General features: G+C 37.5%; 1 protein-coding gene across 2 annotated transcripts in view; it reads left to right on the top strand.

Annotated features, from left to right (window-relative positions):
• The window catches only part of VPS41 (VPS41 subunit of HOPS complex), a 221,199-nt gene that overhangs the window by 168,700 nt on the left and 27,420 nt on the right, over positions 1–25,079 (top strand). For both annotated transcript variants that reach the window (XM_053655114.1, XM_053655113.1), the window contains 6 exons: positions 3,079–3,171; positions 7,398–7,525; positions 12,080–12,224; positions 14,150–14,191; positions 14,337–14,387; positions 18,010–18,147. In XM_053655114.1, the coding sequence (XP_053511089.1) occupies positions 3,079–3,171; positions 7,398–7,525; positions 12,080–12,224; positions 14,150–14,191; positions 14,337–14,387; positions 18,010–18,147 (597 nt within the window). The remainder of the gene's footprint in view (positions 1–3,078; positions 3,172–7,397; positions 7,526–12,079; positions 12,225–14,149; positions 14,192–14,336; positions 14,388–18,009; positions 18,148–25,079) is intronic.

Raw genomic sequence — 25,079 nt, 5'->3', positions numbered from 1 at the left:
ACCCCATCAGTATTAATTCAGCTTCTCCTCTTTCCTTCTGGTACCACTGCCTTAACTCTTGATAAATGTATAGGCAACCCTGACACAGAGTTAACTGTTTAAAAAATAAATGTGCTGCTCTCACTTCCCTTATACCTGTTGTTTCCCTCCTGCCCACAAGATAAAACCTGAATTCCTTTCATAACCCCACTTCACTTTCCTCTCCAGCCTCATCTCCCTTTAGTGACCCCATTCCACATCTATGACCTTCCTGAATGCAGGGTGTGCATTCATGGCTCCATGCCTTTGCTCATGCTGGTCCCCATGCCAGGGTGCCCTTTTTTTTTTTTTTTTTTTTCACTTTCTTTGCCTAAACAGACCTTGGCTTCTGTGATATCAGCTTCAGTGTGCAAAATTTTCCATACCTCCTTATTAATCCCTCTTATATCACTTCCCACATAATATTGCAATTGGCTATTTAGATGTTCATTGACCTTTCTTCTGGGGCTGTGAGCTTCTTGGAATGGTGATTTTGGTGTACAGTGCACTGCTGAGTCATTTGATATGACACTTAACATAGTTCTGAATAGCTGAAGAACACAATATATATTTGCCCCTAATTTCAAAAGAAGATTGTGAGTTTTTAAAGGTTGATATATTCCAATTGAAGGGAAGAAAGTTGAATAGATGACCTATACTGCTTGATTTCTTAAGAAGTTGACTTTTATCATGTCTGTGACATTCTCCCTCTTATTATTTAGATTTTCATTAATTTATCAGGAAGAAGAAAGAGATATAGGTTAACCTAGGCAATTTGGTATTCATTTATTCATGCACACATACCCCTTATAGATATTTTTTAAAAATATTGTAACCCTTGCCAGGTTACTCAGTTGTTTGGAGTATTGTCCCACACAATAAAAGGTTGTGGGTTCAATCCCCAGTCAGGGCACATATGTAGGCTGTGGGTTCAGTCCCTGGTCAGGGCAGGTACTGGGGACAATTGATAGATGTTTCTCTTTCTTCTTCTTTCTCCCTTCTTCTCTCTCAAAATCAGTAAAAACATATCCTTGGGTAAGATTAAATATGTATATATAATTATATGTTATAAGTAGTTTATTTGAATCTTTTCTCCACATAGTAATTTTCCAAAGTACTTTGTTGCCTTAAACTTTCAAATTGAAAATATATAGGGTAGGGCTCCAGCCAAGAGGGAGGTGTAGGCAGAAACGCTTCACTTCTTCAAATAACCAAAAGTATAACAACCAATTTAAAAACAAAGGACAGCCAGAACTGCCAGAAAATCATTTGCATGGAAGTCCAGCCACCAAGGAATTAAAGAAACATTCAGCCAGGCTGGTAGGAAGGGTACAAATGGGCAGCCAGGGTGGAGAGGACACTCAGCAATGCAAGGCAGCAGACCACGTGTATGATCCCACATTTGCGCACAGATTAGCAGGGAGGAACAACAGGGACATGAGATAGACTGCGAAACCCAGGGTTCCAGCATGGGGAATAAAGACTCAAAATGCCTGGCTGTAAAATACATGTGGGGGTTGCAGCAGTGGGAGAAACTCCTAGCCTCACAGGAGAGTTCATAAGCTGCTTATGAGAATCGAGAGAAGTAATGGAAAGTGAGACAAAAGTGGAGCAAGTGGCATTGTTCCCTCTCTGATCACATCCCACAGACGGCACCACAGTGCAGCAAAGAGGGTTGCCCTGCCCTGGTGTATACCTAAGGCTCCATTCCTTACCATGTAACACGTGCACCGAGACAAAGAAATATGGCCCAAATGAAAGAACAGATCAAAGCTCCAGCATCCTAATTACCAGTGTTTTGAGCTGATGCAGAGTTCAAAACACTGGTAATCAGGATGCTCACAGAATTGACTGAGCTCAATCACAAAATGAAGGAAGAAATGAAGACTACATAAAGTGAAGTAAAGGAAAATATACAGGGAATCAATAGTGAAGGAAAGGAAACCAGGACTCAAATCAACAATTTGGAACAAAAGGAAGAAATAGGTATCCAACCGGAACAGAATGAAGAAACAAGGATGCAAAAAAAAAAAAAAATGAGGAGAGGCTTAGGAATCTCTGGGACAACTTTAGGTATTCCAATATCCAAATCATGGGGGTGCTAGAGACAGAAGAGGAAGAGCAAGATATTGAAAACTCATTTGAACAAATAATGAAGGAAAACTTCCCAATATGGTGAAGGAAATAGACTTCCAGGAAGCCCAGTCAGTACCAAAGAAGTTGGACCCAAGGAGGAACACACCAAGACACATCATTAATTAATTGAATTAAGTCACCCAAGAGTAAAGATAAGGAGAGAATCTTAAAAGCAGCAAGAAGGAGAGAGTTACTTACAAAGGAGCTCCCATAAGACTCTCAGCTGATTTCGCTAAAGAAGCTTTATAGACAAGAATGGGCTGGAAAGAAGTATTTGAAGTCATGAAAGGCAAGGTCTTACATCCAAGATGACTCTGTCCCGCAAAGCTATCATTTAGAGTGGAAAGGCAGATAAGTGCTTCCCAGATAAGGTAAAGTTCAAAGAATTCATCATCAACAAGCCCTTATTATATGAAATGTTAAAGTGACTTATCTAAGAAATAGAAGATAAAAACTATGGATAGCAAAATGACAACAAACTCACAAGTACCGACAACTGAATCTTAAAAACAAAAATTAAGCGAACAACTAGAAAAGGAACAGAATCACAGAAATGGAGATCAGATGGAGGGTTATCAGTGGAGAGGGGGAGAAGGAGAATGGAGGGAAAAGGTACAGGAAGTAAGAAGCAGAATAGGTAGGCACAAAATAGACAGGGGGAGGTTAAGAATAGTATAGGAAATGGAGAAGCTGAAGAACTTACATGTACAACCCAGGGACATGAACTAAGGTGGGGGGACTGCTTGGAGGGTAGGGGAGGGCAGTGCAAAAGGGAGAAAAAAATTGGGACAACTGTATAGCATAACCAATAAAGTACACTTTAAAAAAAATTGGAAATATACTTTTATGTTTTCTCCATAATTTGAGTATAGTTTTGTTTTGCCACTTTTTAAAGGTTTTTTTTTCTTCCTTTTCCTTCTCTAGGCTATTAGTCCTTATTTGCCAAGAGGAGATCCAGTTCTGAAGCCACTCATCTATGAAATGATCTTACATGAATTTTTGGAAACTGATTATGAGGTACAACATTCAAGCATGGTCATATTGTTCTCAAGAGAAAATGTTAACAGATTTAGAAAAATAATATAATGAAGCAACTGGTTTAAAGTTAACTGATTTGCAGTTTGTGTGTGGTAGATGAAACTGAGATAAACTCTAATGATAACTAATGATAGATATCTAATGTTCATGTAGATAGTGAAAATCTCTAATCCATGTATATTTTGGAGAATTCTTTACACTGTAATAGAAAAAGGGACTGAGTGCTATTTGGGGACTTCATAAATAGAATAACAACTTCTGTTAACATTTATACTACCGCTAAGGATATCAGACATTTCTGATGGTTGAGACTCAGAACTGTTTGCCAGAGGAGAATTAAAGAGAAATTGAGGGGTCAGGAATGGGGAGAGGGATTGGAAGTGATCTGTTTGCTTATTGATTAAGGAAAAAGGCAGTACATAAATTGCTTATCTACTGTAACTCTGCACTTCTGACCCTTCGCTTCATAGGCCCAAGCTCAATCCACTGAGCTACACCAGCCAGGGCAGTAATGTCCAATTTTAGAGAAAACTGAAAAAATGAAGAAATTAAATAACTTGCCCAAGGCCATATATTTAATAAATATCATGCTTGGATTGTAATTTAACCTTGTTCTTTGCATTTACCCAAAATGGAGTATAGTTTTTAAAGTTTGTTAACTTGACACATTTTTTGAGAAAGTATCTGTTTAGTGCCTGCTATATTCCAGGAATGTGGTGGGTACTAGGCCTACAATTGTGAGTGGAATGATGACCCTTCAGCAGTCACTCAATATGAGTCACACCCAAGCATGTGAACCAGTGGTTCTTGACAATGACTAGTTCTTTCCCACAGAGGACATTTGACTATGTCTGGAGATATTTTTAGTTGTTCCTTCTGGGGAATTGGTGCTGTCATTTAGTGGCCAGAGGCCAGCAGAAATGCTCTTAAACATCTCACAATGGCACAAGACAAGCCCCTACAACCAAGAGTGATCTATCCTCAGATACCAGAACTGAAGTTGAGAACCCTGATGTAAAGATACATTATTACATAATATGCTGGAGGCTCTCATAAAGCATCAACAAAATGTTGTGGCTAAAACTCAGCTTCCTTCCCCTTCTGACCAGAGAAAAAGATGAGATTTCTGTTGGGCAGGTTCTAGACAGGGCTGGTAAGCTCTCTTCCAGAGCTATGACTGGTGCTAGGAGGATCCATAAACCAGGAGCTGTAACATGTTCTCTAGCTTTGGGCCAACTTCCAGAGTCATAAAAGTGGCACCACCTTTAGTCTTTGTGAAATTCAGGGCCCTAACCTCATTGTAATAAGTTTTCATTTTTAGTGCCTCACAGTATGGTGCAGGTTGTCATTGCCTTCTTTTTTCTTCTTATGTTAGGTTTTAAAGATAAGGAAGACTTTGTTTACAACTTTCTTTTTCCCCTGATAGTGTGAGGTGGCTTGTCAAAGGTTAACATACAGAAATAAAAAGAAGCACTAAGACTAGAGGGGGAATGAGAAGAGGAACTCCTGTGTTTTTGAGTGCCTACTGAGTCCTAAGCACCTTGTTAAGATACTTTTTTTTAACTTATAACTGGTTTAGTTTAAGGAGTGGTAATATGGCAAACACAGTGAGATGATATTTTACACCTTGGAATCTAAGGGACCTTTAAAATAGTGATCTCTTACCCTAGTAACTTAAGTGTTTGCTCAGTTACTATCAACCGGGTATTCCTGGATATGCAAGATCCAAGCATCCTGATGCATGTATGTATATAATCTTTTTACTTTTATAGGCCTGTACTCTTATAGGAAGAAATTAGATGCTTTAGCATGAATTCAACTCGAACAAAATATCAGTATTTTTAATAACACATACTAATGGAGACAGTGTTTCCTCATCTTTTCTTATTAGCATGTATTTTAAAAATCCAGTGTTCTCTAACAGCATGAATCTATTCCTTTCTGGATCTGTACAGAAGATTTTATAGTAATAGTTTCTGTCATTTATGCTAGATACCAACTAATGTAACTGTGGTTTCTATTTATTTCCTTTTCAGTTCAATTCAACATAACTTTATTGGGAAACTACCGTGTTCTACAACTGTACTCAGTTGGATGCTAGAAATATTAAAAAACAGAGTCCTGGCCTTCAGCGGATTTATAGACTGACCAGGAGACCATACTAATAAGCTTCAAACTAGAAAATAAGTGACAGAGCAATATGTTCTCTAAGAGATTGAAAGAGAGGCCATTATTGCCCATAGTTATTGGAAAAGGTTTCTTCAGTGTGTGAAGCTTATAATGGACTTGGGTTTCTTTCCAGTATGTTCTAGGTACACACACACAGTGGCTTAGAATTTTCTGCTAAGGTGATGATGCTTCATGACTTATTTTTATGGGGTTTCTACCCAAATGCATATTGCTTTGCCTCTTCATTTTCAACCTTGCAAAATAGTTTTAAATAGTTAAGTGTTGTTGTATAATATTAATTAGAAATGTATAAGCATGTTACAAGTGAGACAACTTCTATGGCATTTCATTTAATGAATATTTTTAACCTTTTACTAACTGTAATGGGCACTGAGATGTTCTCTAACTTTGCTCACTCAGTCATAACAGCTCCCTGAGAACTCTGTTTTCTGATTAATAATAATGGCCACAGGGTTAATTTTATCAGTATGTCTTAGCACAAAGCCCATTAAGGAGGGGAAAGCCTAACAAGACATGTAATAAATGCTTATTTCAGTTTATATAGGAATCATCATGCTTTTACCGCACATGACCCATTCGTCTTATTTTATATTAAAAGTTGGCAGTGGTACGAGGCTGTTGCATAAACGTGCAAGAGAGGAAATGGAGCCAAGCTTTCTTCCATTGAATAGTGTTATTCCTGGTCTCAGGGATACTGAAAGCTGCCACTTATTCTGGTGGAAATCTTTTGAGTTTTTATTTTATAAATTGCAGTCTTAAGAAACATAAATTTTATCCAAACTATCATTTTGGTTTAGAGAATATTTTAATGTTCTGATTCAGTAGTTTTATAAATTATATCATCTTTACTCAGTGAGACCCCTTCACAAATGGCTCAAGTCAAACTGCAAGCATGCTAATACCTAGGAAGGTTGCAATTTGAATGGAAAGTGTAGCCCATTGTTTTGGCCTCTTGCCATCCTTTCTGGAAATCACTTTAGGAGAAAGTGGGTAGGACTTTAAAAGAGACTGTATTCCTGATTCTTTTGTAATTTTCTTCTTACCAAATTCTCACACTTTGTAGAAGCAAATTATATCTCACTATTTTCAGTTCTAAATATCTATCATTTAACACATTCAAAGTAGTTAAGGCATTGGTTGAGTTACTTAATATGATTTTTAATATAATTTATAATATAAAGATCATTACTTCTACTTGCTGTCTTCTAAATACATATCAAGTTTGGTTTTGTTTTTAAGTTGTATAGGATCAGTAAATAAAGTGCTCTACTGTACTGAGTTACAAAACCTGTGGGCTAATGTCGGGAATCAGGAGGGCAGGGGCTGCCCAGGACTTAGGCCAAGAAGTAGCCACGAGGGAGAAAAGGATCCAATCAGATGATAATCCCAGATGATATCTGGAGTTTTCTGTCAGAACCACAAAACTTGTGATCCAGTGATAGTCATGGTAAGAACTAGGGAATAAGACTTGAGCTTAAGTCTCAAATTCCCAAACAAAACTAGGGTCAGAGGCGGATATGGAAGGAGGACCAAGAAGTTAACTTGGCGAAGGATGCAGGTGATTCCACTGTGGGACAGGCCACAGTGTGCAGTGTGCCAGGTGTACTGCCCACAGCTGACATGTATCAGGTATCGGTAAGATGTTAAAGATGTCTTCCAAATGTTGTAGTTAGCCCAGAGTGAGGACATAGCAAGTCACACCTATGCTCTGCCTGTGCAGTGGTACTTTATTGACAGACCGGAGTGCCTTTCTTACTTGTACATTTCATCAGATAAAAACAGAGGTGGATGGCACCACCTACTTCTCAGGAGTGGCAAATGTAGGTTAGTGTGTAGTAGTAGTTCTCTGTCTCCCTTGGCCAGCCTGAAACCCATAGTCTGAAAACCAATACTGGTGGAGCAAAGTTTTCATCATAAAATTATTTTGCCTGTTTACATGAATACTTTTAGACATTGTTTAAACTATTCGAATCATTATCCTATGTAAAGAGTGTTCTTTTTACCCTCTTGGCTAGGGTTTTGCCACTCTGATCCGAGAATGGCCTGGGGATCTGTACAACAATTCAGTAGTGGTTCAAGCAGTTCGGGATCACCTGAAGAAAGATAGTCAGAACAGGACCTTACTTCAGACCCTTGCAGAATTGTGAGTATAATTCAGTGCTTCGTCTTTTCAAATCAATCTATATGGAAAGTGTTTCATATATTAGATCTGGTAAACTCTGAATGGGGAGGACACAGAGGACTGAGCCTTTTATACCATTTTTTTATATTCACTCTTAGTAAAAAGTTTTCATAAACCTTCAGTGCACAACAAGGAGGTAAGAAAAATGTGTGAAATTGCAATTGTAGTGTAATCTCTTTCCTAGAGAAAAATCCTAGCCAGCAATACTGGGCAGTGGCAGTGGTTCTGGGAGGGAGGGGTGCAGGTCTTAGATTATTTAGGCAAATTGAGGCTCCCCATGAGGCTCTGAATTCTGTTATTCTGGGATCTACAAGTTAGTTAGTCTCTCAGACCTCGGACTCCTTTATGACCCTTTCCCTTTCCATGGACAAAGCCAAAGGAGGGTAGGATTGAGGGTGGTAGATGGGGGGGGGTAGGGCAGGGAAAAGTGGGGGCGGGAAAATGGAGACAGCTGTATTCCAACATTAATAAAAAATATATCAAAAATAAATACGCCCGAATAGCTGCTGCAATTTTGAGAAAGAAGAGCAAAGTAGGAGGGATCATAATACCTGATATCAAACTGTATTACACACTCACTATAATAAGCCTGGACCTGACATAAAAACAGATACATAGACCAGTGGAACAGAACAGAGATCCCAGAAATAAACCCAAGTCTCTCTGGTCAGTTAATTTTTGACAAAGGGGGCAGCAACATATAATGAAGTAAAAATAGCCTCTTCAACAAATGGTGTTGGGAGAACTAGACAGCTACATGCAAACAAATGAAACTCAATCACCAATTTACACCATACACAAAAATAAATTCAAGGTGGATAAAATATTTAAATGTAAGTCGTGACAACGTAAAAGTCCTAGAGGAGAACATAGGCAGGAAAATCTCAGATACTTCATGCTGCAGTATTTTCACTGATATGTCCCCTAGATCAAGGGACATAAAGGAAAGAATAAACAAATGGGATCTCTTCAAAATAAAAAGCTTCTGCATGGCTAAAGAAAATAATATTAAAATAAAAAGAACCAACCGTATGGGAAAACATATTTTCCAATGATACCTCAGACAAAGGTTTAATCTCCAAAATATATAAAGAACTCACACAATGCTACTCTAAGAAAACAAGCAACCCAATTAAAAAATGGGCAAAGGACTTGAACAGACACTTCTCCAAGGAGGACATATGGAGGGTCCAGAGACACATGAAAAGATGCTCAGTATTGCTAGCTATCAGAGAGATGCAAATTAAAACCACAATGAGATACCACCTCATACCAGTCAGAATGGCCATCATAAACAAAGCAACAAACCACAAGTGTTGGTAGAGAGTGTGGAGAAAAGGGAAGAAAATAGTGTGGAATTTCCTCAGAAAACTAAAAACGAATCTGTCTTTTGACCCAGCAATTTCACTGCTAGGATTATATCCTAAGAACCCTGAAACACCAATCTAAAAGAAGCTGTGCACCCCAATGTTAATAGCAGTACAAATTCAAGTGCTGGAAGCAGCCTAGGTGCCCATCTGTCAATGAATGGATCAAAAAACTAGGGTACATTTACAGAATGGAATTCTATGCAGCAGAATGAAAGAAGGAGGTCCTAGCCTTTGCAACAGCATGGGTAGAGCTAGAAAGCATTATGCTGAGTGAAATAAGCCAGGCAGTGAAAGACAAATACCATATGATTTCACCTTAACAGGAACCTAATCAATAAAACAAACAAGCAAGCAAAATATAACCTAAGACACTGAAATTGAGAACAGGCTGACAATGACCAGAGGTTGGAGGGGAGAGAATTTTAGGGGAAAAGAAGGGTTTGCAGGAAAATTATAAAGAACACAGGGCCCTGGTTGGAATAGCTCAGTGGATTGAGCGTGGGTCTGCGAACCAGAGGATCAGAATTCAATTCTCAGTCAGGGCACATGCGTGGGTTGAAGGCCAGTTCCCAGCAGGGGATCACAAGAGGAGAGAAATACATTGATATTTCTCTCCCTCTCTCCTTCCCTTCCCCTCTAAAGATAAATAAATAAAATCTTTTTAAAAAAAAGAACAAATGGACAATAATGGGCGGGGGTGGAAATGGGAGGGAGGTGGGAAGGGCTGGGGGTGGGCTGGGGTGGGGGAAAGGGCAGAAAACTGTACTCGAACAACAATTAAAAAATAATAAATACCTCTTTCCAGCCCCTTCTTGCCTGTAAGGTCTCTTTTGAGAAATCTGCTGACAGTCTGATGGGAACTCCTTTGTAGGTGACTGTCCCCTTATCTCTTGCTGCTTCTAGGATTCTCTCCTTCATTTGAATCTTGGCTAATGTAATGGTGATGTGCCTTGGTGTGTTTCTTCTTGGGTCCAACTTCTTTGGGACTCTCTGAGCTTCCTGGATTTCCTGGAAGTCTATTTCCTTTGCCAGATTGGGGAAATTCTCCTTTATTATTTGTTCAAATAAGTTTTCCACTGGTAGCTGTTCCTTTCCCCCTTCTGGTACCCCTATAATTCGGATGTTGGAGCGTTTAAAGATGTCCTGGAGGTTCCTAAGACTCTCCTCATTTTTTTGAATTCTTGCTTCTTCACTCTTTTCTGTTTGGCCATTATTTGCTCCAAAGACCTACAACCAAGATTGCTCTATCCAGCAAAACTTTCATTTAGAATGGAAGGACAGATAAAGTGCTTCTCAGATAAGATCAAATTCAAGGAGTTCATCATCACCAAGCCCTTATTATATGAAATGTTAAAGGGACTTATCTAAGAAAAAGAAGTTAAAAAAAACATGAACAGTGAAAGGACAGCAAACTCACAGTTATTAACAACCACACCTAAAACAAAAGCAAACTAAAAGGACAGCTAGATCAGGAGTGGAAACATAGAAAGGAAGATCTCAAGGAGGGTTAGCAACAGGGGAGTGGGAAGAGGAGAAGGGGGGAGAAAGTACAGAAAATAAGTAGCATAGACAGTAGATAGAAAATAGATGGGGGGGGCAGGCAAGAATAGTATGGGAAATATAGAATCTAAAGAACTTGAGACACATGGTCATAAACTAAAGGGAGGGTAATGGTGGGGATGGGAGTAGGGTGGAAGGGAATGAAGGGAGGGAATAGAACAACTGTAATGGCATAATCAATAAAAAACAATTAAAAAATAATAAATAATAATAAATAATAAATAAGCATGTCATATTATATAATAAATATGCCATATAAAAAATAAAAGTGCAAAAAAAACCCCCAAAACCTTAGACTCCTTATCATAAGATCACAGGTAACAATTCCTAATGTGATGATTACTAAACGTAGTGGCTAGCACTGATTCAGGGTTCAGTAAAAACAATCTAGGTCATGTTTCATATTTAGGAGGTACTTTTAGTAACCCAGGGTTTGTACTGTATGCCTGTGATGCAGAGATAGATAGGTACACTCCTACCCTCAAAGAGCTTTGGTCTAGTGAAAAAAGAAGGAAACTGAAGGTAATCTCAGGAAGACAGTTCCTGCTTCAGCCTCTCCTTGGCATTACTACCATTCCTACCACTTTGGACCAGCCATTTGTCCATCTTATATCATTTGCCCAAGACCAAGAAAGGTACACCAGAATAACCTAAAATTCAACACTGTTTAAGACTTTTCACAGAGGGTTTTGTGTGTGTGGCATTCTGAGTCAGTACACTCATTTTCTTCTGGAAACATCATTCTAAGTAGTTCTTAATTGTAGTAGTAACAAAGTACCAATAATACTAATGATCCTGTAGTACTCATACTGGAGTTACAGTGCAGTTTAGGTTCAGTTGGCTTTCAGAAGCCCACATAGGGAATTGAGTGACATGTAAAATACTGTTTCAACAAAAAAAAAAACACATTTAAATTTTATACAGCCCCCTTACAAATAAGCTTTTGAAGTATCATTGGTCAGCTGAATACTCTGTAAGAATGTGAACTGATTTTTCTACTACTAGAATAAGCATTTCCTATATTCTGGATCATAGAGGGTTTTTTGCTTATTTGTTTTTTTTATTTTGTTCTGGTATACGGATTTTTATAAGAAATTCTGAGGCCCTGGCCAGGTAGCTCAGTACATTAGAGCATTGTCTCAGTATGCCAGGATTGCAGGTTTGATCCCCAGTGAAGACACATACAAGAGTCAGTCAATGGATGCATCAAAAAGTGGAACAACAAATCGGTGTTTCTCTCTCCAATCAATATAATTGTTTAAAATTTTGAGAACTATAAAAAATTTTAATTAAATATTGTAAATTTTCTAAAATTTTGGTGAGATGTAAAGCAAGATCCTGAGAAAGAAATGCTTATTGGTCATGTATTCCATGGTATATATGGTATAAGTTATGGTATAGCTATGGTATAAGTTAAATTCCATGTTGTTTTCCAAATAAAGTTAATTTTTTCTCTACACATTTTTCAGTTTTTAATATAGTAAAACATGATTTGTGTTTTAATATTGTGAAACATGATGTGTGAGTATGAGTAGTTTAATCAGAAGTATTAATGAACATTAATGTAAAAAATTTTTGTTACCAGGTACACCTATGACAAAAACTATGGCAATGCTTTGGAGATATACTTAACCTTAAGACATAAGGATGTTTTCCAGTTGATTCACAAGCATAATCTATTTAGCTCTATCAAGGATAAAATTGTTTTATTAATGGACTTTGATTCTGAGGTAATGTGGGTTTTTTTTCCTTAAATTTTAATACTGATAATTTATTTTTACTCTTCCAAATTTTTAGTAACTAGACATTTATCTAAATGCTAAAGTAGTTGTAAGGCACATACTGTGACTGTATGCTGATGATGTTCAGAACACTCAGACCCTTACTAGATGTTAGGTATTTTAGAAGTTGGCATTCAGAAATTCTTTATTTCATGTGATTTTTCTGTAAAAGGAGTCATAATTTGATGTGTAACTTTTGAAATTTTCTGTGAAGTAAATTTTTAGTAAGACAAGTCATGTAATTCATAGAAACCAGGAAACTAACCATATGCTTTGGCTCATTCAGTCCTCTTAATTGTATATCCCAGAATTAAAATTTTAAGTAAACTTTTATTTTGATCTATTTATTGTAATTTTATTCCCTGGCATTTACAGATTTAGCATGTGTGGTGTCCACAAGTCTCAGATGACACTTAGGTCCAGGACAGGGAAGTGTGTTATTTTATTTTAAGACAAATTTGAATGGTGGATTGCTTGACTAATGATGGCACCCAGCCTCCACAGCTCACAGCAGCCCTTGTACAGGCTTGCAAACTCTGTGTGTGAGCGTGTATGTGTGTGTGTTATAAAGCTAATGACAAGTGCTAGTCATTGAAATAAAGAGGTTCATAAAACAGAGTAGTTCTTATTCAGAAAATTGACATTTTAGAGAAATAAAGAGGAGAACCTTAAAAATCCAAAATGTTTACTTGAAATTTTCTATTTTATTTTAATGTGTTTAAGGGCATTATATGTTATATTATGTGTATGTATGTTTTATATACATATACATATATCATGTGCTGTTTGTTAGTCTTCACAAGCTTAAACTTAATTTAAATAGGAGCTAAATATATCTCCTTTTTTTGAAAAATGCTTTCAGCCCATTTTTCTTTCTAAATGACTCAAATTCTTAGGAACTACAGACCTAAAAAGAATTAGTGCAGTTCCCAGGAAGTTCAGGTATATAGGTTCTCCTTTTTGGCATAACATGATCAAGAGGATGAGATGCTTATATAAAATTTAATTACATTTGCCCCTTTATTACTTACGCCTTCTTACTGATCTACCCATATGTCTCAAGAATCTAGTTTTGCATATGTAGTTATAGAAGAAAAGGCGAGTGAGCTGAAACTAATTACTGTTTAAGAGTATGAACCAAAATTAAGGAATCATAGGGTTTTTAATTATAACATCTGTAGGATAATCTCTTCTAATACCTCATATTCCAGAGGGAAGAATTATCTGGAGCAGAGACAAAATAGTAGCAAAGGCAAGAACTGGTCCCAGGTCTGGTGTGCTCTTGTTACAGACTCTGTCTAATTGTGTGTTTCACAAATATTAAGGGTAGCTAACTTCTAAATTCTAAAGGTCCATAAGCCTTATGACCTTATGAGGTTTCATTGTGAAACCTCGGGTATCTTACTTTTTTCTGGTTCTTATCCTCTCTACATAAGACCAGCTCCTTAAGTCTGTGAAATCTGTGGAGGGAATTAGTCAATAATCAGGTGACCAGAAGAAAAGCTTATTTTTGTGGTACTGGGAACAGCACTCTCTCCGTAACTACTGAGAGTCATGTGAGAACTTATGAGGGTATCTGAGACATTAAGGAGGCTATAATACAGGTAGTCAAGATATTTTTTATTTGGCGAGTTATTAACAAGATAACATTTCAATAGTATGTGAAACACATAAATGTCAGATTGAGGCCCATTTTAAAATGCATTTTTTAAATAAATATATCATTTACAGGTGGTTGAAAGCTTAGGACCTCCTTCTGTATGGAAGATAAGCCTTCTATTGTTAACTATGACAGCATATTCATTATGTCATGTTTAATGTTCTCTACTTACCTGGCAAATTTCAATGACTGTGGCTATTTTTTTTTATTTCAGAAAGCTGTTGACATGCTTTTGGACAATGAAGATAAAATTTCAGTGAGTGTCTTTTATTTGTGTATATGTTACCACTTCATTCTCTAGGACCATGATAGCCAAAAAGAGGAGAGATGTTTATCAGATAATTTTGCAGCTATGTTTGTATCCTCATAACTCCGTCCTTAAAATCTTCTTTTTTCCCTAGATGAAAAAGGTAGTGGAAGAATTAGAAGACAGACCAGAATTACAACATGTGGTGAGCATGAAAGCTGTTTTCTGCTGCCCTTTTCTGCTAGTGGGGCAGATCACTTTTCAGTATTGGTGTGGGAATGCTGGAGAGAACTCTTCGGGTTAATACTCAGATTGAAGGTCTGTCCACAAACAGTATTATGTAATTATTAAAATTCAACATGTGCTCTGAATCCAGGTTGGGGATTAATTACAGATAAGCCACTTTAATTTGATTTAAAATTGAATCATGATTTTTAAAAGTTATCATATTCATTTTTGTATTATCAAACTGTGCCTGGGGCTAAGCACCTCCTTCTGTAGTTATTGTTTAATATAATTATGGCATAAATTATAATACCACAGCATGATCAAAGAACAGAGTCTTGTTTTTTTTTTGTTTCTCACCTCACAGTAGCAAACTCCACTTCTCTAATGTGGTCTTGGTGGTGGTGCTGTGAAGACCCTTTATCCTGGATTTCTTTTGAGGGAATACTTTGATTCTCTGCATTGCTGTCATCATGTGAATAAAGCAGGAATAGATGTTTTCTATATCCCTTTAAAATTGTACAAGAAAAACCTTCAGTGAAAATAGGGATTATTCCTGTAGGGCTATGAGCATCAAATACCATGAGTGCTCTTTATCTTTGCCCACCTTTCTGCATCCAGAAGGAGGCTATGGGAACAGAATATTTTATTCAAAAGTTAGTTTTGCCCTAAAACCCTGAAACACCAATCTAAAAGAACCTATGCACCCCAGTGTTCATAGCAGCACAATTTACAATAGCCAAGTGCTGGAAGCAACCTAAGTGCCCATCAGTAAATGAGTGGATCAGTCAACTATGGTTCATTTATACAATGGAATACTATACAGCAGAAAGAAACAAGGATCTCCTACCCTTTGCAACAGCATGGATGGAACTGGAGAGCATTATGCTATGTAAAATAAGCCAGGCAGTGAAAGACAAATACCATATGATCTCACTTTAACAGGAACCTAATCAATAAAACAAACAAGCAAGCAAAATATAACCAGACACATTGAAATTAACAAATGAACAGTAACCAGAGGGGAGGGGATAATGGGGGACAAAGGGGGAAGGGTTTTCAGAAACATGTGTAAAGGACATATGGACAAAACTAAGGGAGGGTGGGATCAGTGGTGGGGGGTAGGAGGTGGGGATGGCTGGTGTGGGGGGAGTAGTGAGGGAAAAAAGACAACTGTACCTGAACAACAATTTAAAAAAAGTTAGTTTTGTGCAGATGCTATTGCAATGTTGCTCACGATTAGAACTCTCAAGATCCTGCTGACCTAAGAAAGGTAGCATCATACTGGCCACCTTGGGATTTGTTTATAAAACAGTGATTTCTGGTTTGTTATTTAAAAAGGGGGAACGGTTTTTTTTACTTTCCTTCATTTTTCTTGCCCACTTTCTTGCTGGGCTTCCAGGGTGTTTGTCAGAATGCATCAGTCTGGGTTTTTTGACCGGTCTAATATCCATGACACTCATTTCAGCTGGGGGCAGTGCTCTGTGCTCTTGAACCAACACTCAAGGTATGAGCACACTTTATATAAATGTTGTGATGAAGTCTTTTCATCTCTGGTGGGTTGTGGGATATTTGTTTACATTTAACATTTAACATTGAACATTAATTTCCAGCTTCAGTGTAATATATTGATAGACTTACTCTTGCCTCTGAGTAGAAAGTGAATTACTCATTTCCTTTGAAGTCCATTAACTGTTTCAAACAGTTAGGGAAAGGAATCCATTTTGAAAACTGGTATAGAATACCTATACTCTTCTTGATTTTTACTTGTTATTTTGGTTTTCGATGTCACTAGTACAGATAGCATTTCATTGCAAACACAGATTCTCAATAATCCTAACAGACAGGAGATGAGGACTATGTGAGAATTAACTTAGTGCCTGCTCCCTGAATTTTTTTTGCCAGTATGAACACTTTAATGATGTTAATTCTTCCAATTCATGAACCCAGTATATGCTTTCCTTTATTTGTGTCTTCCTTAATTTTTTTCTTCGGTGTTCTGTAGTTTTCTTTTTTTTAATATTTGTTCAAGTACAGTTTTTCTATTTCACCCCTTCACAGCCCCCTGCCCCATCCAATCCTGCCTCCCATCCTCAAACCTACCCCTTTTGGCTTTGTCCATGTGTCCTTTATATATGTTCTTTGATGGACCTTCCCCTAGTTTCCCCCTTTATCCTCTCCCCTCCCCCGCCCTCTGTCAGTTTGTTCTTTATTTCAATGTCTCTGGTTGTATTTTGCTTGCTGGTTTGTTTTGTTGATTACATTCCACTTATAGGTAAGATCCTATGGTATTTGTCTTCCACAACCTTGGCAATTTTGAGAAAGAACAAAGTAGGAGGGATAACAATACCTGATATAAAACTATATTATGAGGCCACTGTAATCAGAACAGCCTGGTACTGCCATAAGAACAGACACATAGACCAGTGGAACAGAATAGAGAGCCCAGAAATAAACCCAAGTCTCTATAGTCAATTAATATTCGACAAAGAGAGCAGAAACATAAAATAGAGTTAAAATAGCCTCTTCAGCAAATGGTGCTGGGAGATCTAATCAGCTACATGCAAAAAAATGAAACTTGATCACCAACTTACACTATACACAAAAATAAATTCAAGGTGGATAAAAGACTTAAATATAAGCCACGATACCATAAAAGTCCTAGAGGAGAACATGAGCAGGAAAATCTCAGATATTTCGCGCTCCTTGAATTTTTAAAACCATATTCTTATCCCATGATTCTCCTACTTATATATAAAGGCAAGAATTTTTATGCTCTAGGAAGACCATTAATCAAGCTCTTTATTTCTGAGGCAGAGGAGATGATGGTGACAATATTAACAACTGTGGTTCACCCTTGAACAATGCTGGGGTTAACCCACAGAGTTGAAATTCGTGTATAACTTTTGACTCCTCCAAAACTTAGCTATCTTCCTCCCCTGCACCCTTGGTGATTGGTTCTAAGACCCCCTACAGATACCAAAATGTGCAGATGCTGAAGTTCCTTATATAAAACGGTGTAGATCAATGCATACACTCAGCCCTCTGCATCCATGGATCCCCAACTACAGATCAGGAATCCTGGTTTTGATCTGCACTTACTTGAATCTGCAAATGCGAACCCCAGGATATAGAGGGCTGACTATATATTTACTGAACAAAATCAGCATGTAAGTGGACCCACACAGTTCAAACCTCTGTTTCACCAAGGGTCAACTCTACTATCCTTAACATTTCTGTAGTGCTTACTGTATGTCAAGCGTGGTTCTGAGAGATTTACAAATGGTAACTCATTTAAGCCTCACAACAACCCAATGAAATTTTAGCAGATAAAGAAACTCAGTCACAGAGAGGTTAGTCACTTTCCAAGGTCACCTGGTTAGTAAGTGATAGAGCCAGTTACTCTGGGTCATTCTAAAGAAAGTGTCAGAATTTCTTTGCTCTCTCAAAGATATTTCTCATTTACGTTCAGTTTTTTTTTCCTGGAAACTACATTTCTCCAGCCTCTCCATGGAAGCTATTTAGAATTGAAAATAGCAGTGTTAAACAGGTATTGCTTTTCATATTATAACATTCATGGTTTATTCCTTTGTTCCGTTTAGTATCTGCATAAGCTTTTCAAGAGAGACCATCATAAGGGGCAGTGCTACCATGAGAAACAGATCAGCCTTTATGCTGAGTATGATCGACCAAACTTACTTCCATTTCTCCGAGATAGTACCCACTGTCCACTTGAAAAGGTAAGTTACAGCCTCCCCCACTCACACACTTTACCAGAAGAAGTTGTCATTGTGGGTGAGCTCTTGGTTTTTCTAGTTTCCCTGTCTCTGCTCACCCCATCCCTCTTCAGGGCGAAGACTGTTGCTCTAGGTTTCCCTGGGACATTCTGATGAGAAGTGGAGGTCCTGTTGGATTAGATTTGGATTAGGAGCTCAAGTATTTCTGTGCCAGGTTTAATTGGAATGAAGGTTTTTAATCCAAGGTTTGTGCCAGGGTCTAGGACTCAGTCACATAGCAGAAACAGTCAGGAGCCTGAGTCACTTTACCAGGATTATCACAGGACCTAGAGGCAGGCTGGTGGAGAGACAAGGACTGGTAACTCTGTCTGCTTTAAATACCTACCTCATGTGTTTCTGTATTTCTCATGCTGCATTTTAGTTCTCTACCATATTACATCCATCATAATTATAATAAATATATATATTAGTGTCTCTTTCCTACTGTCTTGTAAATTCTTCAAGGACAAGAACTTTTGCTCTCTCATTTTGGTGAACCCAGTAACCAGCACACATTAGACACTTAATATTTGTTGCATCATGAGTGAGTGCATAAAAGACTAAATTAATACACATGAGGTTCTAGTTAGGGTGAATACAAACTAACGAGTTTTATATACCTGTTCAAAATGAACTGTAATACTCCCTGTGAAGGTACTAGAAATTAAGCAATCTAAGGCCTTAAGTATTGTTTCCCATGATTTTTGATAACATCTGGAATGCTATCTAACATCTACAAGTGTCTTACTAAATTTAGATAGCCATATAACAAGTACTTTTCACCAAAACGGAAAAGCATTTGATCCATAAGAAATACGTAGTAAGAAGTTGATTGATAACATGCACCTTATGTGCACTCACTACTTAGTTGCTTCTTCAACCCATGATTATTAATTTTATTTATTTAAATTTTATCTATTTAGTTTTAGAGAGAGGGCATGGGAGAGAGAAAGAGAGAAAGGAACACCAAAGTGTGGTTGCCTCTCTCAGCCCCCCTACTGGGGACCTGGCCTGCAACCCAGGCATGTGCCCCGACTGGGAATCAGTCCAGTGACCCTCTGGTTCACAGGCCAGCCGGCACTTATTCCACTGAGCCATACCAGTCAGGGTATCGAATAATTTTAAATATGTTAGATTTACTATGAACCAGTGTCAGCTCAGTGGATTTTCAAAATCTAGTTAATGAAAAAAATACCTTGCCTGTGTATTACCTTAATTTATGAAAAAAAACTTTAACATTTTATATTTGAACCGTAAGACATTTTCTCAAGAATACATTTGGAAATACATCATTTTACTCTAAAAATAAAAGCAAATGTTCCCCTTTTTTTCTAAGTATGGGGCCTATAATCTAGAAGAAGAATGAGAATCTTACTCTTTGCATAGTGCCCTTTCATTTGCATCTCATTTTCGAGAAAACATTGTTTATTTCCAGGAAGACATTGCTGTCTCTGGTTGAAGGACTTCTTCTCATTCACTGAACATAGGAGCACAGGTGCTACCCAAATTCCAATATGTATGTTACTCACACGCTTTCAACCCATCTGTCTAGTAGTGTTCAGTCTAGTAGCATTCAACAGAAAGTGCACTGCTTCACCCAAAGGAGAGCATCAGAAAATTTGCAAACCTACAAATGGTACTTCTAACAGAATTCACTTCAAGAATTGTGTAGACCTCATAGAATTTTTCTCTCATCCACTGAGAAGCACAAATTGCATGTAAAAATTGACACAAGCATATTGAAGCCAGCTATGTTTTAAATAGTTTTTTTTAGTTATCTCATGTTTTCCACTGAAAGAGAATTTTGAATAAAAGGATTAGAGATGGTAATGGTGGAAATAGGGCATTATAAAATAACCAAATCAACAACCCACATTTTTAGAACTCCTTAAGTGGGTTTTTATATTACAGGTCATTGAGACTTCTTTTTTTTTTTTTTTTAAAGATTATATTTATTTATCTTTAGAGGGGAAGGGGGGAAGGAGAGAGGGAGAGAAACATCAATGTATGGTTGCCTTTTGTGCATCCCCTGCTGGGAACTGGCCTGCAGGGAACCAGCCTGCAACCCAGGCATGTGCCCTGACTGGGAATCGAACCGCGATCGTGTGGTTCGCAGGCCTGCACTCAATCCACTGAGCTACACCAGCTAGGGCTTTTTTTTTTTTTTAAATTTAATTGTTGTTCAAGTACAGTTTTCTGTCTTTTACTTCCATCTGAGCCCACCCCCCTAGTGCCCCCCACCTCCCTCCCATTTCCACCCCCCTTAATTGTTGTCCATGTGTCCTTTATACTAGTTTCTGTAAATCCTTCCCCCTTTTCCCCTGAAATTCCCTCCCCTCTCCCCTCTGTTCTCTATTTCAGTGTCTTTGGTTATATTCTGCTTGCTTGTTTGTTGTTTACCTTCCTGTTAAAGGTGAGATCATATGATATTTGTCTTTCAATGCCTGGCTTAATTTCACTCAGCATAATGTTTTCCATTTCTACTTCTTCTTCTTCATGAGAGAGTATTTTTTCATCAGGCTCCAATGTGGGAAATTTGTGTATTTGCAAAAAACATGTCACTATTTTTGCTCAGGTACCCAAAACCATCTTAAAGGAGATATTCTTGACTTTATTAACTCATGAAGGATCTCATTCCTTTTGCCCTAGAAGTAAGAACTCTATATACATTTACTCGTCTTAGAAACTAATTCCTTTTATGTTTACTTATAACATGAAAAATCTGCCAATTCATAAAAAACAAAATAGGTTTTTTCCCAGTTAATGTCTCCGAAACCTGCTAACAGTGAAGCAAAGGTCATGGAGTTCATGCTTTCCTGTTTTGTCTAAAGACAAACTCAGAAAATCTGGTCTTTTTTTTTGGATATAAAGTTAAGAACTTAAAAATTGTAATGCCTTTCCCACCCCAGAAGTCTCTGCTTCATAATATTTTATAGATTGTTTAGTTTCATAGATGCTTAGGTGGTATTTTGATTTTTGTTTTTATTTAAAATAACAGGTGTTTAAGGTTTCAAGGTGTTATTCAGAGCATGTCTACCTACTGTTGCTCGTAATTCACTTCTGATAGAATAACAGCTCTGTCTTCCTCATTTCTGGTTGTTTGACTTTGCTGGGATTGGGTAAGTGTTGCCAGGAGAGGCAGGTTGAAATCTTCAAGTATCCAAGTCAAATTTACTTTCAATTGATTGAAATTCCACAATCAATAGTATTTAGCCAAAAACTTTTTAGAGTCCATGACTTGACACCAGAAGCCCCTTACGGTTATCAAAGACTGGAGTTCAAGATTTAAAATCACCAGAACTCTTAAATTTCAAAATTAGTCATAAACTTCTGTGAAATTGTTCAGTGTAAAGGAGGTAGGTGGTAGGGATGCAGGGGTGTCCAACCTTTCGGCGTCTCTGGGACACACTGGAAGAAGAAATGTCTTGGGCCACACATTAAAGACATTACAACATGTAATCACAGGGGGAAAATCTCATGATATTTTAAATAAATTTACAGTTTTGTGTTGGGCCTCATTCGTAGCCATCCCAGGTCCCAGGCAGGCTGCAGATTGGACACCCCTGAGTCTACACCAGTTTAAAAAGACAATACAATTGTTTATACTGTGCTTTATAATATGTGCTGTGCTTTCATGTACCTTATTTTTTATTTAGTGTTGGTAGGTGGATAAAGTCATTTTGTATGTGACAAGCTGAGTCTTCAGGGGTTGAAAGAAACACCCCAAAGGCTAGAGCCAGTAAGTCAAAGAACCAAGCCTTGGAACCTGGATGTTTTAACTTCAGGTCCCATATTCTTTCCACTCTGGTGAGGAATTATTTTTCTGGTTTAAAAAGTTCATTAAAATAGTAACAAAAACAATATTAAAGATACTTCTAGTATTGCAAGAATCATGAAAGATACAATTTCTTTTCTTTTTTTTTTAGTGAAAGGGAAACTTTATTGTGGCCCTAGTTAGGCAGAAGTATAGGCCAGAGGAGGTGATGGAGGGGCCTTGTTTAACCTTCTTGGGGCACAGGTTGTTGGTGTGGCCACACTTCTTGTGGCAGTTGACAGCGCAGGGGTGCAGATGGGAATAACACTTGCAGCATATCATGTTGTCACAGTTGTACTTCTGGGTGAGCTGGCAGAAGGAGGGCTCAGTGATGCCACCATGCAGGCAAAGCACCAAGTGCAGGGTGGACTCTTTCTCAGTGTTGTCGTCTGAGAGAATGCAGCCATCCTTCAGCTGTTTGCCTGCAAAAATCAGTCACAGCTGGTCAGGTGGGATGCCCTCCTTGTCTTGGGTTTTAGCTTTGACATTCTCAGTCATGTCACTGGGCTCAGCCAGTGACATGGTGGTCTTGCCAGTCAGGGTCTTCACAAAGATCTGCATCTCTGTGTTTGCGTGGGAGGCCGCAACCAACACACTCTGCCGCCTCATTTGAAAGATGCAAAATTTTAAACTGTTACACTGTCCTTCTATAATTTCCAGGTTTGGAAATCAGGCATTAGTTTTTGCAAATCTGACTTGCTTATGCACAGAATAGTTAAAAGCAGAGTATCTGCTTAATAGTTTTAGCAAATTTATATCTGAATGTATGATCTCTCTTATCTAATGTATTAACAGGGTGGCATTATTTATGAATTTGGATAAATAAAGCTGGGAAATGTAAAAGTTAGTAAATTTTTATTAAATAAATTTAAAGACAAAAGTAGATAAACGATGACAGGCTCAAGGCTAGGTAGAAATAATTATTTAATTTATGGTTGATCAGGTTCCTGTTAGTTACCCCCAGACTTCTATGTTCCTGACCATTTTACTAAATAAGAAAAAGAAAACTAAAATATTATTGTTGTATTATTTTTTATTTAATTTCTGTCATTATTCTTTTCATCTTTATTCTATCCTCTTTTTACCTAATGTGTCCTGTTAGCTTTCAAAATCTTTGTTTCCCTATTCTTTCCTCTAGAGGGAGCACTATGGCCCAGGAACATTCAAGAATCTAAAATAAGGAAGCATGCTTTTATGCTTCACTCTTGTCAATAATAGAAAAAAAAATCTTTGTATCAGAAATATTTTTTTGCACTTTACTCATAATTGTTAGAGGTTATACTAGAAGTTCTACTTTCTCATACATGAGAAAGGATAATTTAAGATACTGTTAGGAACCAGTTGTAAAACATTTAAAAATCTATGAAATTCAAATTTCGGTGACTCTTTGAGCTTGGTGTTACACATCTGCTTGCACTTCAGACCATTCTTAACTTCTGACTAGCATTTAGATATTATTTGTATATGAATTACCATTTTTGATAGTACCCTAAAAGAGCTTTTAACAGCACTATCCTGTAGAATGTTCTGCAACTGAGTATTTGAAATGTGGCTAGTGAGGAACTGAATTTTTTATTTAACTTAAATTTAAGTAGCCACATGTAACAAGTGGCTGCTGTCTTGGATGGCTCAGGAGAGCCTTCAGACTGCAAATTCTTTATGGTTTGAGACAAACATGTTCTGAAGAATTTACACTTGCTCAAGAAAAGAGGGGTGGTTCTGTTGGAAACTTCTACTGGGACTTATAAACAGCAGTAAACTTCCAAGTACATAATTGATTTATGGATAACTCTCAGTAATAAAATACTTGAAGCAGCATATTCATCTTTAATCACTGTCTTGCTGTAAACATTGTACCTATCCACTTGTGTTACCGTTATCTGTTTATCTGTGAACGACAGTCCCACTAAACCATAAACTGTCCATCAGCTAGCACAAATCTAAACACCCAGTTGGTTTCTCAATAATTTTTTGTTGAAATAGTACCAGGTCCTCCAACTTCAGGTTTTTTGCTTTTTTTTCCCTTACTATTTAAACTTCTTACATGTATATTCCTGAAGCTTCTCTACTATCATCCCAGAAGAGTTAAGAGTTGGTAATTGTTTAATCAAAATGAATGAGGATTTTTCAAAGTTATAGTTAGGATTGGATTCAGCTATGAGTGATAAAAATTCCAAAATGATAGTTGGTTAAACAGAGTAGCAATGTTCTCTGTCACATGGATATCTTGGTGGGGTGTCCCTGCTGGTGGTAGCATGCCACCAGGCCTGAAACCCAGGCCCTTTTCTCTTGTTCCCCGACCTTATATGACCCTGACTTCATGATATAAGACTACAGCATCCATGTTTCCAGGATAAGATTGGATGAAAGGACTAAAAATTAAAAAAGCAAAGGGGTCACACACACACATGCTGTTCCTTAAAGAACGTTCCTAGAAGCTTCCATGTTTCTGTTTCATCTCTGGGGGACATTAGTCACATAGGTTTCACCCCCATGTGGAAACTTGAAATAATTTTTTTTTTTAAATTCTGGGCAGGTTCACACACACCTGCCTGATTTGTATACTTTAAAATGTCATCCTAATTTTATTGTCATGCCAAACTAAGGTGTTGTTTTTTCTTTGTTTATGTTTTATTTGGGTTTTACCCCCTGCATTGATCTCTATGATCCATGAGCCATCCTTCTCCCTTTTAGTTGTTAATCTCCAACAAAAGACATAGGTTTAAATATATGCTTTACACAATATTTTAAGTAAAAAATCAGATTGTCAAAACTAGATCATGCTTGTCATTTCCCAAGGTAGATTATTGAGCCGAAAGAGCTGATTAACTTGAACTATTCTATCTCCTTGGTCCTTGTTTTTAAAACGAAACAAACTTGGCTGTTTTTAAATAACTCTTATAACTATGCAACCCAGTAATCTTCTTCCTAAGACCTTTTTTGTCTGCTCATTTATTGAAAAATAAATTTATTGTACACCTATAAGCCAGTCATGCAAAAAAAGCACAAGGCTTGAGGTATTCGTGGTCCCAGCTGACAGAAATCAGAAATGGGAGTTTGTGAAGATGGATGTGGGTGCAAG

Source organism: Artibeus jamaicensis, unplaced genomic scaffold, assembly GCF_021234435.1.
Source record: "Artibeus jamaicensis isolate MK-2021 breed Jamaican fruit bat unplaced genomic scaffold, CSHL_Jam_final contig_924, whole genome shotgun sequence".
Taxonomy (NCBI): Eukaryota; Metazoa; Chordata; class Mammalia; order Chiroptera; family Phyllostomidae; genus Artibeus; species Artibeus jamaicensis.
The sequence above is the reverse complement of the archived record's forward strand: the minus strand, read 5'-3'. Positions and strand labels throughout refer to the sequence as shown.